General features: G+C 34.3%; 1 protein-coding gene and 2 long non-coding RNA genes across 3 annotated transcripts; all 3 read left to right on the top strand.

Moving 5' to 3' along the window:
* The first annotated feature begins 4,031 nt into the window (after positions 1-4,031).
* Positions 4,032-5,125, top strand: LOC140181011 (uncharacterized). The gene is made up of 3 exons (XM_072223223.1): positions 4,032-4,233; positions 4,347-4,849; positions 4,922-5,125. The coding sequence occupies exons 1-3, from the start codon at positions 4,032-4,034 to the stop codon at positions 5,060-5,062; spliced, it is 846 nt and encodes a 281-aa protein (XP_072079324.1). The 3' UTR covers positions 5,063-5,125.
* Positions 5,126-6,898: 1,773 nt separating this feature from the next.
* Positions 6,899-7,507, top strand: LOC140181002 (uncharacterized). Its single transcript, XR_011875482.1, has 2 exons — positions 6,899-7,382; positions 7,470-7,507. It is a non-coding gene; the product is annotated as an uncharacterized lncRNA (long non-coding RNA).
* Positions 7,508-7,681: 174 nt separating this feature from the next.
* Positions 7,682-8,260, top strand: LOC140181083 (uncharacterized). The gene is made up of 3 exons (XR_011875737.1): positions 7,682-7,799; positions 7,890-8,024; positions 8,160-8,260. It is a non-coding gene; the product is annotated as an uncharacterized lncRNA (long non-coding RNA).
* The last annotated feature ends 5,326 nt before the right edge of the window (positions 8,261-13,586 follow it).

The raw sequence follows: 13,586 nt of genomic DNA on the forward strand, positions 1-13,586 counted from the left end.
ACAACTCTCTAATTAAATTTTTTAATAACAGTGAAGTGATTATTTAAAGTAAAATAATTTTTTTAATAATTATAATAAAAATTTAATTTTAATATATTAACAGAATAAAATATTTTATATAATTATTTAATTTATTTTTTTAATAATTATTTATGTGATTAATATAAAAAATAATTATTTTTATTAACACAGTGTCATGTAATCGGATCCAAGCTAAGCTAAAAAATATTTTACACCAACGAGTATAACTTTTGGCCCAATAATAAATTATCCCGTATTTATAATTACTATTGTTCATGCTAAATGAGCTGTAATGCTATGATTAATAACAAAACATATACAAAAAAAAAAAAAGTGAATTGCTCTTCAAACATTAACATATATGATGATAAGGATGTTTGCGGTTCGGTTTGGTTCGGTTTTAAAAGAAAAAATCATCTAATTGGAACGCTTAATTTATATACGGTGCGGTTTGAATTGGATGAAATTTTTTTGGAAATCCGATCCGATCCGAATACAAGCGGTTTGGATCGGTTTGAATTTGCGATTTTTTAAATTAAAAAAATTAAATATATATAATAAGTCTCAACATCAAATTTTAAATAATCATCAATGATATAACAAGTCTTAATATATCTTAAAAAGCTAACGATAACATAACAATAGAAATAAAATTATAGGTTAGTTAAAATAAATAAATAAATAAATAACATTTTGAACATAAAATATTTATTAAATAATAATAATACATGAATAATAGAAAAATGTATAACAAATTGAACATGTTATAAGTATAATTGTAAATATAATAATAAAATAATAATATTATAGCACATTGTGAGGTTTGGATTGGATTGGATCGGTTATGAAAAATAGATCCAAAATCCGATCCAATCTAACGGTTTGCAAAAAATTGAATCTAATCAAATCCAAATTAATGTGATTTTAATCGGTTTTCAATTTAAATCGGATTGAATGAGCGGTTTAATTTAAATCGGTTTAGATTTAAACACCCTATATGATGAAGATGGATCTTAATTAATACTATAATGTTACGTTGATGAACTAATTTGATAACTATAATCCATTATTATTCTAGCACATCATATATGGTATATATATATATATATATATATATATTCCTATTTAATGTGTAGATTAATTTTATTCTATTACTAATTAATCATATAAAATAAGTGTATCAGCAACTTCTGGTAATCTAAAACTAACCCTTTTCTTCTGCTTGCAACTCTTGCTTCTACTCATTGAATTACCAAACCCCATAACTTCACTTCCCTTTTCATCTTTCAAGAGTTTCTCCAAGGTAGTAGGTGTATATTCACCATTATCATCATCATCATCATTCTCCATGATTGGTGTTCTTAGAAGCCATTCTTCTAATGTTAATAGTTGCTGATGATGATGCTGCTGAAGAAGGTGCCTCTCCTTCTTCTTCTTTCTCCAAAAGCATGTTGTTGGTTTCATCATATTTACAAACATTATGCATGCCATATTATTTAAGTTAAATGGGGCTTATTAGAAGAACAAAATGAATATATATATTTATATAAATGTATAAGAATTAATTAAAAGAGACTAATAAGAAGAGTATGTAGCATATATCTAAGACGTACACCCCAAGAAACAAGAATATTACACTCAATACCTTTGTTTATTACGTCCACATGCAACTAAGAAACTTTTAATAATTGTGTGTGTAACGTTTCTTTCTATTTTTAATTTGGAAAATGATAGGTAGACAATAAAAATATTAAACAATGTGAATAATAGATATATCGGATGTTCAATTCACTAGATGTGCGGATGATTATTCTAATATTAAGATTTACGTGAATAATTTGTGAATAATTTGGAGTGTAGTGTATTTTATTTGAATTGAGCCAATTTTAGAGCTCTTTGTTCATGTTGTTCAAGAAAGTCATTGATTACCTAATATAACCCTTTTTATTTTTTACAGGTAAGGTTCCGCCATTAAATTAACTCCATGGATAAAAGCCAGAGAATCTTCTTCTTCTTCTTTATTTTGTTTTGGGCATATCTTTTTCATCGACCATACTATATATATCCAAAACATTAGTTACTAAATTAACTATGACTAAAATATACATTCAAATATAAAATATATACTAAAAATAATTAAATAATATATATTTATTTATAAATATATAATAATTATTTTTTTGTGTATACATAATATTTTTAATTTTTTCGTTTTAAATTGAATTATATCTATAATCGTAATTATAGCTGCAATATTCTATATCTATATACAGAGAATTGGATAGATTGATTTGTGTTTATCGTATAATATAATTTTTTTTTAATTTTAAAACTATATTTCTATTTTTATTTACTTCATTGTATAAAACGTAATAAATAAAAATGTGACTTGATTGATATACGAAATATCCTTGTTCATCCGCATGGTAATGATAAGTAAACCTTTTACCAATTATTATTTCTATTCTGAAACACAACCTTAATTAACGACAATTTAACACTATACATGAGTATGAATTATTGGAACATGTATATGTCTCTTGTTAAATCAAATAGACAAGGACAAAAAACTATTTGACTTCTCAATTTATTTGTTATATATATATATATAATATATATATATATAGTTCAGTAGTTAGTGTTAATGTGTTATGCTCACAAAACTCTCAACTATTTGCCTTGGTTGCATCTACCAATTGGTATATCTCTCTGTGTGTGGATTTTTTTATAAAAACAATTCACTAATATTTTGTTTAAAAAAACATATTTAAATTACATACAACTATGTATGTTAGATGTGCAGTAAGGAAAAAGTTTGGTAACCAAACTTTTTCAGTCATAATTAGCCAAAATTTTTTATAATTCACTTCATTTATATCACTTAATATCAGTTTTATTTTTTACGGGCCTGCTACACATACAAGTATCCAAGCATCCAAGTTGGCCCAGCCCAAATCGAAGACACGCGCATAAGGAAGCATAACATGGCGCGTCAAAATCACGCGCTCAACACAAACGGTTACGTATGGCAGACTCTTCCACTTCCTCCACTTCTTCCACTTCTCAAAACGCTTCGAAACCAAGGAAACGCTCCCATTTTCGAGCAAAAATCAAAGTTCAAAATATACAAATCGTTGTTCGAAACCTCCATCAAAACAACATCAAACTCTCCGTGAAGAATCTGAAGAGAAAACGAAGCAACAACACTCAACGTAAGTTCATCAAGATTACTGTATATTTTAGTTTTCTTCTACGTCGTTCTTCTAGGGTTTACTGTGCTATTATTCTTGCTTCTTTGTCACACTGTTCTAAGTTCTACGTCATTCTTCTAAGTTCTACGTCGTTCTACATTCTTGTTCTAAGTTCTCTTGCTACTGTTGTTGATTTTTGGGGCTTTATTCCGTAGATTGGGGGTTGTATACTGTTTGAACTTGTAATGTGACTTGATATTGATGCATGTTTGAGTGATATCTCACTCATATATATGAATGTATCTGAATAATATCTATCTCACTGTTATCAATGGGTGTATCTGATTCTTACATATGGGTGTATCTTACTCTTATCAATGGGTGTATCTGACTCATATATGCGTGTATCTTACTGATATCTCAATTAATTTGATATTGAAGCATGTTTGAGTGATAACTGACTGATATATATGGATTTATCTGAATAATATCTATGGGTGTATCTCCCTGTTAACAATGAGTGTATCGGATTCTTACATATGGGTGTATCTTACTGTTATTAGACCTTGTAATGTTGCTTGATATTGAAACATGTTTGACTGATATCTGACTGATATATATGAATGTATCTGAATAATTTCAATGGGTGTATCTCACTGTTATAAATAGGTGTATCTGATTCTTACATATGGGTGTATCTTACTGTTACTAATGGGAGTATATTTGTGTGTATTTTTTGTTTCAGACAAAATGGCAGCAAGAAACCAAACGAAAGACCTTAAGTGTGCCACACATCTCCTGAGTGATAAGTTCAGAAACATGGCTGAGGAGATGAAGGCAATTGTCAGGGATCTCGGATTTGGTGGATTGATGCACGTCCCACCTCTAAGGGTGGATCACCAACTCTTAAGGGAACTGGCAAACAACTTCAAACTTGGGGAGAACAGACTGAAGACAGGATATGGTTCTTTCCAAATAACACCAAAGACAATAGGTGATGCGCTTGGCATCAATGCAACAGGTAACTAGCTCAAAATTATAGGTGTATATTAAGTTCATGCTTGGGTATATTTAAGGTTGATACTTGGGTGTTTTTGAACCGATTTTGATACTTTGTTGTTTTCTTTTTTGTAGGAAATCTGTTTCCTGAGAAAGTTGAGTATAAGCAACTTTATAAGCAACTTTCTGATGATGACAAAATAATTTATAGAAGATTCCAGGGTAAGACCCTCAAAAGTCTTACCGATGAAATGATGGAAATCGGCGTTGGCAGCGAAGAGGAACGCCTGATGTTCAAGAGGATATTCATCCTCTACATACAGATGGCGTTCCTTTTGCCAACGACGATAAACAAAATATCGCCCGTGCACCTCGCCCCAATTTTTAAGATGGACGGCATATCGGAGAGAAACTGGGGGGCGCATGTTTTGACCTTCTTGATCAAAGGCATCACAGACTACCAGGAGAAGAAGAAGAAGGCAATTGATGGCTGCCTCTTTGCCCTCATGATAATATACTTTCATCTTTCTGAAAACAAAGGCAAGAAGAGGGCTGAAAGACCACCAAAGCCTTGGATTGCCAACTGGACTAAGGAGAAGTTGGTGGAAAGAATGACTGCAGAAAAAGAAGAAATTTTGGTAAGTAAACATAATATGTTGCTTGTATTTTATTTACCTGAATGCTGCTAGCTAAAATATCTCATGTTTCAGGGGATTGTGAAGATGGCGGAGACAAGAGCAAGAGAAAAAATGAAAGAAAAAGAAAAAAAAGAAAAAAAAACAAGAAATCAAAAAAACAAAAAAAAGGAAGGCGAGTCCAACATCGTCTTCGGAGACAGAAACAGCTACTGACAGTGACACTTCTACCTCTGAGTCTGAGACTCAACAAGACTCGGAGGATTCAGCAAGAAAACACCCCATCAAAAAGGGGAAAAAGTAAGTACCATACTTGGGTGTAATTTCTTTTTCGAGTTGGGTGTATCTTGTTGATCACGTTGGGTGTATTTTTAGTATGTTCTAAATAATCACTGTTTGCCTTCCAGAATGGACTCCAGAAAAAGAAAGCAGAGGCAAGAGGAGCCAGATTCTGATTCAGAATCTGAATCTGAACAAAGTGATGAGTAATGTCCTGAAATTATTACTCCTTTCTTTTGGCTTCATTATAAAGATTTCGTGTATTAACTGAAGTGTCTGTTATTAACTTATAGGAGTGAAGAATCATCACCTGCAGAGAAGGAGAAGGAGAAGAAAAAAACAAAAACAACACCAAAAAAGTAAGCACTTCTTTGCATAATATTCTGTGATAAAATTAATTTTTTATTTCTGATTGGTACTCTTTTTTTTCCACCCAGAACACAACCAAAAAAGAAAAAAGTTCTCGTGGAGGATTCACCTCCTAAAGAAGACCAATACTTTGACGGGTACAGTACTTCGTAAGCTATATTACTGTCTATCGTCGTAATTATTTTTGTTAACATCTTCTTTTATGAATGTAGTGAGACATATGAAATATCAAGTGACGAACTGGATGAATGGCTAGGGCAAAACGTTGATAAATCTGCTGCAGAGGGGTATGTCTTGATGGGCTGTCTATTTCATATTTTGTCGTGTTTTGTATGCTAATAATTGTTTCTTGTTTCGCAGGGAGAACCAACCTGACCTGCGATCGACAGAAGGTCGCTATGTGTCGTCTGAAACGTAAGAAGCTTTATTATTTAATAAAATCTTGTTATCATGATTTGGGTGTGTCTTGTGGAACCATTTGGGTGTATTGCGTGGATCAAGTTGGGTGTATGTTGTCTAATAAGTTGGAATATTAACTTTGTTGTGTTGCTTGGATCAAATCTGTCTTAGAATACCGACTGTGAACTTAGGAACTGATGCTCCTTCCTCTCAAGGAAACACAGAACAGAGTAGTGTAAACCAGCCGTCACAGAGCATGTAATTTCTCTTTCAAATAACCGTTACTTTTGTTCTTCTATTACCCTTCTACTTCTAATTCTGTATATATTTTTTTTTAGAAAAAAAAGTCCTTTATTATTTTATTCAAGAAAAAAAAGGCAGGAAAAAAAAGCAAAAACTGCAAGTATGTAAGTTCTCAAAAAAACAAAGCCTGTCTTCTTTTTGAATTGTTCGGGTGTATTTCTTGAATTTCTTTGGGTGTATTTTAGGTTAAGTCCGTCTGATTCGAATATGATGGTTGTGAGGGAACAGACACCGTCCGAAGCGCTTGCAATGTGAGTTTTACAATAATATTCAACCTTATAACCTTATTATTTTCAAAGGCGTTGTTAACCTTTCATTTTTCTTCTTGTTTAGAGTCCCGATTCAGGTTTTTGTGCCAGCATCCCAAACAACCACTGAGACAGATTTTGAACCAACCCCTATGCTACAGATTGAAGGGACTACAGAAACGTAAGAAATAGTATTGAGTGTATATTTGTTTGGAGTTTGGGTGTATATTAGCTAACAGTTTGGGTGTATATTGTTCCTGATTAGTTTCTTTTATGCCGTGATTAATTTTTTGTAACTGTGCAGCACTCCTGAAACCCCCAAACAACTTCAAGAGACCACACCCACGGTTCCACCAGCTCCAACTAAAGTGTAAGTTCATCAGACTAAAATCAATCTTTGCTTATCATCTGTATATTCTTATTCTTATTCTTATTCTTATACATGATGACGCAGTCATCCAGACGCAGAAGACGCTGCTGCCCTGTTGATGATGGCACGGACAGCTTCCTATGTTCCTAAAACAGATCCAGGGGTGCCATCATTCAGCCTTGGATTGACTGATTTAAGCCAGGAGGGGGCGTCAACGCAGGAGACAGAAAGGGAAAAATCTCCAGAAGCTGCGAATTTGATAGAACAATTGGACAGTTTGGTCCAAAGAATAGCAAGCAGCGCGACGAAGGGAAAAAACACAAGTCCACAAATTCAGAGGGAGACTGGGGGAGAAAGTTCTGCAAAGTTTGAAACTCCTCGGGGATTATATCAGATTACGGATGATATGAAACAAAAGTGCTACATCTGGGGGACAAGACTGAAGGAAGATGCAGATGGCAATACTAACGAGTATGAGAAAATGTGCACTCTGATTGGCCAAGGAAAATACATTTTGATGAGAATGCACCTTGCTTCCCTCCAGGCAAAAAGTGATATAGAATCTCAGGTAATATTATAATAAGATTAATGTTTTTACACCAAAGTCAATTACAATGCTTATTAATGTAAAATTGATTTCGGCATATATTTCTAGATTGTATCTGCCATCTGCCTCATCCTCAACAACAAAAATGAAAAGAGATTTCAAGAACTAATATACTGTCTCCCCCCCGATATTGTGGTAAGTATTACTTCTACGAACTTCGGGTGTATTTTCTGTATTGATTTGGGTGTATTTGTCACGTTCCATTGGGTGTAAGTTTAGTATTTCATTTCTCGTTTCCCATTCTTGCAGTGCATGGCACTTTCGGATCACCCAAACGGGGAATTCGTATCACCAAAAACGGAAAAGGAATTCAGGGTGGAAGCCTACCCGAGTTTCATTCCCTTCATAGATAGAAAAAAATTGACTTCGCACCCATATGTAAGTTTTCGTTTGCTAAATTTGTTAGTACGCTTATTTACTTATTTGCAAAATAAAATAACACACTGTTCATGTGTGGCAATCCTTCAGATTTTTGCCCCTGTCTGCTACGCCGGGCATTGGTGGTTATGGCTGATAAATACAAGAAAGCGGAAATGTCAAATACTTGACCCGCTACACAAAATAGCTCCCACTGATGAGAGAAAGGCCATTAATAAATTCACTGTAAGTTGCTTCTGTCTTCTTTACTTTAATAGATAGGTCTATTTCGTTAGTTGTGATGGGTGTATATTGTCCATTCAGTTAGATGTATCTTGTCCATTCATTCGGGTGTATTACTGATTTGTTTTCGTATTTAAGGGATACGTATTTTCAAGATTGATAACATATGCCGGCGGGGAACCTCTTCAGAAAGGGGAGAGGGAGAAGGAAATTAAATCACCATATGTTAAAATATCAGGCCAAAAAACAAGGTATAAATTTGTGAGTCTGAACATTAAACTTTTGTAAATGAGATTTGTAATTTATTTTCTTCGTTTTCAGCTATGACTGCGCTGTGTACATTATGAAGTGGATGGAGATAATTGAGCCGGAAAACATCAAAAAGGGGAAGTATCAATGGGATAATTGGCCACAGGTAACTGTCTTTAAAATCATATAACTCTGTATTACTTTACTGAATTAATATTGCTGTTTAAACAGAATATACTTTTTTATTGTAGGAGGAGGTGGACCACTATAGAGTGGAGTACGCATCCCGGATACTATTCAGTGAGATGAATACACAGAGAGATCAGGCAATTAGAGAGAGTAGTGCTATAAGGCTGTCGAAGCCATCCTCTATATTATTAAGTCCGTTTTGTCAGATTAATTCTGCTGATATAGAAACTGGGTAATCCAACTGCTTGGTAGTTTGTAAATTGAACAAATGATGTAAATATTTGCCATTTATCAACAACTTCTATCCCATGTATATTTTTTCCCATAGTTAAACTATCTGTGCTGGTAAACTGTCTGTGATGTATTCAAAAGCTGTATTACAGGTGGTAAAATATGAAGGAAAAAATCAAGGCATATATAAACACAAATTATAAACTGCTACACCCAACGCAAGTCTAATAATACACCTAAGGTTGTATTAAATATACACCCAAACTGTCTGCGCTGTATTCAAAATGTATGAATTACATGTACTAAAATATGAAGAAAAACATCAAATCAAATATAAACCCATAACCTGAGAATTTTTACAGCTTTTGTTTTATATATATATCTATATATGTGTCTATATCTAAATTGTGAATTAACGAAAATACACCCAAAATAACAGTGCTTTTACACCCATATTCTGTAAAACTATACACCCAACGAGTTATCCTCTGCTGCTGGTACCCTGAACTGATAACTCATAACGTGTCCTTGATATTGGCTGCAATTTGAATGCGCCACTGATGCAGCATCAAACAGGTTTATCTGAAATATAACACACACACATTACCTAAACTATTAACGAGAAAAATAAACTCAATCTCCACAAATTTAAAGAACATTACTTTTACCTCGCTTAAAACTTTCGTCTTCTTCTTCTTTGTGGCATTTGCGATCTGTTTCTCCAGCTTTGAACCTAGCCTGTTTTTTGGACGTCCTCTTGTTCGAATCCTTGGCGGGCTTTGAAGCTCGTTAACAGATTCCAAGTTGGCGTCTTCGTGGGATAAAGAAGATGTCCCCTTCCTTTTGGCTTTTAATGCTTCCATCTCGGCCATGACGTTATCGTACGCGCGGTGCAGAATTGCAGTCAGCTCCTCCGATTCGGAGGCAAATTCGCATATATTTTGCGAACGAAAAACCAATTGGTCGAACCTCTTGCTTCTTGGCTCCATTAGTGGCTCGTCGTGGCTGCTCTTGATGTGTGTGTGTCGCCTCTTTACCTTCTTGCTCCATCGTTCCAGTATGTATCTCGGTGACACTTGGCTTACTTGTTCGAAGCTTAACACGCTTAGTGCGTGACGGCACAGTATCCCTCTCGACTCGAATAATAAGCAATGGCATTTTACCTCGGCTGCAACCGAGTCGTAAGTAACCACGAACTTGTTGAATATTGAGCTGGAAACTTGTTCTCCGACTTCGTATACTGAATAGCCTAGAGCGGAATTCTTTAGTCTGGTGATGCAATTCGCCTTTCCTCTGAATTGCGCTTGGACTTCCCTAAACTTTGCGTGAGTGTACGCATCTTGAAACTGAGCTTCAATGCAGGATTTGGTTGCACACGGTATGACCGTATGAAAATCTGCAGCATCTGATTCTCTCTCTGCTTGCTCCCTGCTTCCGAGGCAATTATCGTATTGTTTGACGAACTGAATAAGCGAGCTGTTCCGGGTGATATACTTGTTAAAAAATGAATGCATGCTCTCGCTCCTTTGTGTGCTTCTCATCCCTGCCCAGAAATGGTGATCCAGATAGATAGGAACCCATATGTGACGGTCTTCGTACAGATCTGCATAATACACCCAAAGACAGTCTATAAATACACCCGAAAAAACATGCAATTTACACCTCTGATGCAGATTTTAAAAAGACATTACCTGAAAGCCACTTGTTGTCCCCAAGACCAAAATTCAGCAGAAAATCGTTCCAATTCCTATCGAATGAGTCTTTACTGTGAGAGTTCCAAACAACTTGGCTCATTTCTTGTTCGATATCGGCATGTCCCTTGTACCCGTTTAATTTGCTTGGAATCTTCTTCATGATGTGCCAAATGCACCAGCGGTGAACTGTTGTTGGCATACAGGCCTCTAAAGCCCTTTTCATGGATGCGCACTGATCGGTGAGAAACCCTTTCGGAGCGTTTCCTCCCATGCAACGAAGCCAGCTTTGAAATAACCATTTGAATGATTCAATTTCTTCGTTCTTCATCAAAGAGCATCCGAGAAGTGTTGATTGACCGTGGTGATTCACCCCGACAAAAGAACCACAGACCAAATTATACCTGAAACAAATTACCATGGTCCAGAATGCAAAATCATTAGCTACACCCTAACAAATGCTTCGCATACACCCAATGAAACAGCCAATATACACCTCTACCGCGGATTCGTAAAAATAAATTAATTTGGCATCATAAACAGGGACAGTTTGTTACCTGTTTGTATTGTAGGTGGTGTCGAATGAAATGACGTCTCCGAAATACTCAAAGGCGGCTCTGCTTCTTGCATCGGCCCAAAAAGCCAGCTTAATCGGTTGATCCTCTTCGAGTTGGAGCTCAAAAAAGAAATTCGGATTCTTCTCTTTCATTCTTAAGAAATATTTCCCGAATTCCTTTGCATCTTCTTGTTCGGAAACATTCCGCACTTCCCTGGTAATGTAATTCCTCACGTCCTTTTCGATAAAATTTAACTCGCGGTGACCCCCGGCAGCCGCAACAAATGATTGGTAGGTTTTGCTTGGTCTGATACCGGCCTCCTCGTTATTCTCTATCGTACGACGAATGGACATGCTTAGTTCCCTGTGCTGTTTGAGCATCTCTGCTTTGCTTGGACAGCAGGGGTGTGAATGATCCAGCACAACCTTTGAAATGATCCAAGCACCGACATCCTTCAATGTGTGTATATAAATTCTTGCAGGACAGTTTAGACCGGCTGTCGGATTGGTCTTCTCGGTCGGAGATATTTTAGATTTCCATTTTTCCTCTCTGCTACATGTAATCAGTTGATTCTTAATCTCGTTTCCCTTCCTATTTGTGCACCGAACTCTTGTAGAGAAACCTGCAGCCTTGGCGTAGTTCCTGTAAAATTTTCCAGCATCTTCAAGGGTGGTAAAGGTCATTCCGACCTTTGGAACAAGCTCGTCATCAACAACTGAGAGAGGCTGCAAAATACACCGTGTCAGAACTGTAAATACACCCATAGATATGATTCAAATACACCCAATCATGTCTAATACGATACACCCTAACCGCAACAACTCAACTACAGAATGACTTTTAAAGCCATAAACTTTAAATACACAGCATGCAGATATAATACAGTTCTAAAAACACACCTAATCATGTCTGTTATAATACAGCTGAACAACAACAAGTAAATTAAAATAACAAAAAACCAGTAAAGTGTAGATACACCCACACTTCTAGCTAAAATACACCCAAACAAGAATTGATCTACACCCGAGCGTCTGCTACAAATTCCAGGTAATTAATCACAACTAATACATTGAATCGACAGATTCAGGTAAACGTGTTACTTTCACAGTCAATGTTCAGCAATTTTTCAACTACACAATGCTATACAAATTACTGAAAGAAATTTCATACTAATCAAACCTCAGGGACTTCGTTAGATTCTGACTCATAATCCACTTCGCCTGCATTCAGATGACAATCTGAGGTTGAATGATCCATTATCTTCAAAACGAGATCAAACTTTGATTTCGAAAAACAACAAATCAAAAATAGAAAACGAAGCTCGAGTTGCAGAGAGAGACAAAGGTAACCTAAACGTAGAAGATGCTAGTGAGAAAAGGAGAAGAAAAGAACAATGGAGAAGAAGGAGGGTAAACGCGGGAGAAGAAGAAGAACGAAATCTCAAAATAACGAAAACGAAAAGGGAAAGAAATATTTTAAATCTGGTAGTTAGATATACGCGCGATGTTATATAGCGCGTGTAATCAACGTACCTGAAGCAGCGCGTATTTTGATCTTATTGTTTAATGAACTTGTAAGGCATACAAGCCATTAGGGCTTGTATGCAGAGCTTTTCCGTATTTTTTATCCCACTCTTTTATCATTCTACTTATTATTACCGTTCTTATCAAATCTACTTATTAATGATATTAATTATAAAATCATATCCTTTTTATTAGGCATTATTGTAATCAATACTTAATATTCCTTTTTATAATTTGATTTTTATATATAAAAATACAATAAAGATTAATAATAATTATATTTAAGAACGGTAATTATAATATCAATTACATTAAATAATTGCAATTGATTTTTTGTCTGTTATGATATTTATCATCAATTATTGGAGATATGAAACATGAAACCTATCCTAATATATACTTTATGTTAATTCAATCATATTCATTCAAAAATCACAAGAATAACACCATTGCAAGCACAATAGTGTATAAGCCAAGAAATTTTACAAGAAATTGTTTTTATCATTGTAATTTGTATGGCAATTGATTTCGACCTTAATACAGTACCTATGGCAGAAGGTGCTGAAAAATTTGAACAACAGACAGACTCACCCGATGAAATTGTTGCCAATCAATCAATTTCTAAGAATATGAATAACTACACTAGCTCTGATGAGGTATAGTAATAGCCCGAATTATTTTTTGTGTATTTTTTAGCATTTTAATTATATGCGTAACATTTTTTATCATTATTTGTTTGCTATTTATGTTTAGAAAAATAATTTTTTTATTATTTTTGTTATATTTTTTAATTTTTAAAAATAGTTTTATGAAAATAGAAGCATTTAAAATTATTTTCATAACATGTGAACGATATACTTTCATCTTTGATTTATTTTTACATTTTTTTTTCAAATTTTTATTTGTAGTATCCTTAATTATATCTTTGGATCTCTTATTAGCAAAAACTTAATTTTTATAGAGACTAAAAACTGAAAAACCAATAATTATTTTAGAAGAATGTTTTATATACCATTTTATATATGTTTCAAATGTATACCTTCAATTTTTATATATGTTTCAAATGTACACCTTTAATTTTTTAAAATAGTTTTATGATGTTATCGCTAAAATAAGAAGCATTTT

This window comes from Arachis hypogaea, chromosome 17, assembly GCF_003086295.3.
Source record: "Arachis hypogaea cultivar Tifrunner chromosome 17, arahy.Tifrunner.gnm2.J5K5, whole genome shotgun sequence".
Classification (NCBI taxonomy): Eukaryota; Viridiplantae; Streptophyta; class Magnoliopsida; order Fabales; family Fabaceae; genus Arachis; species Arachis hypogaea.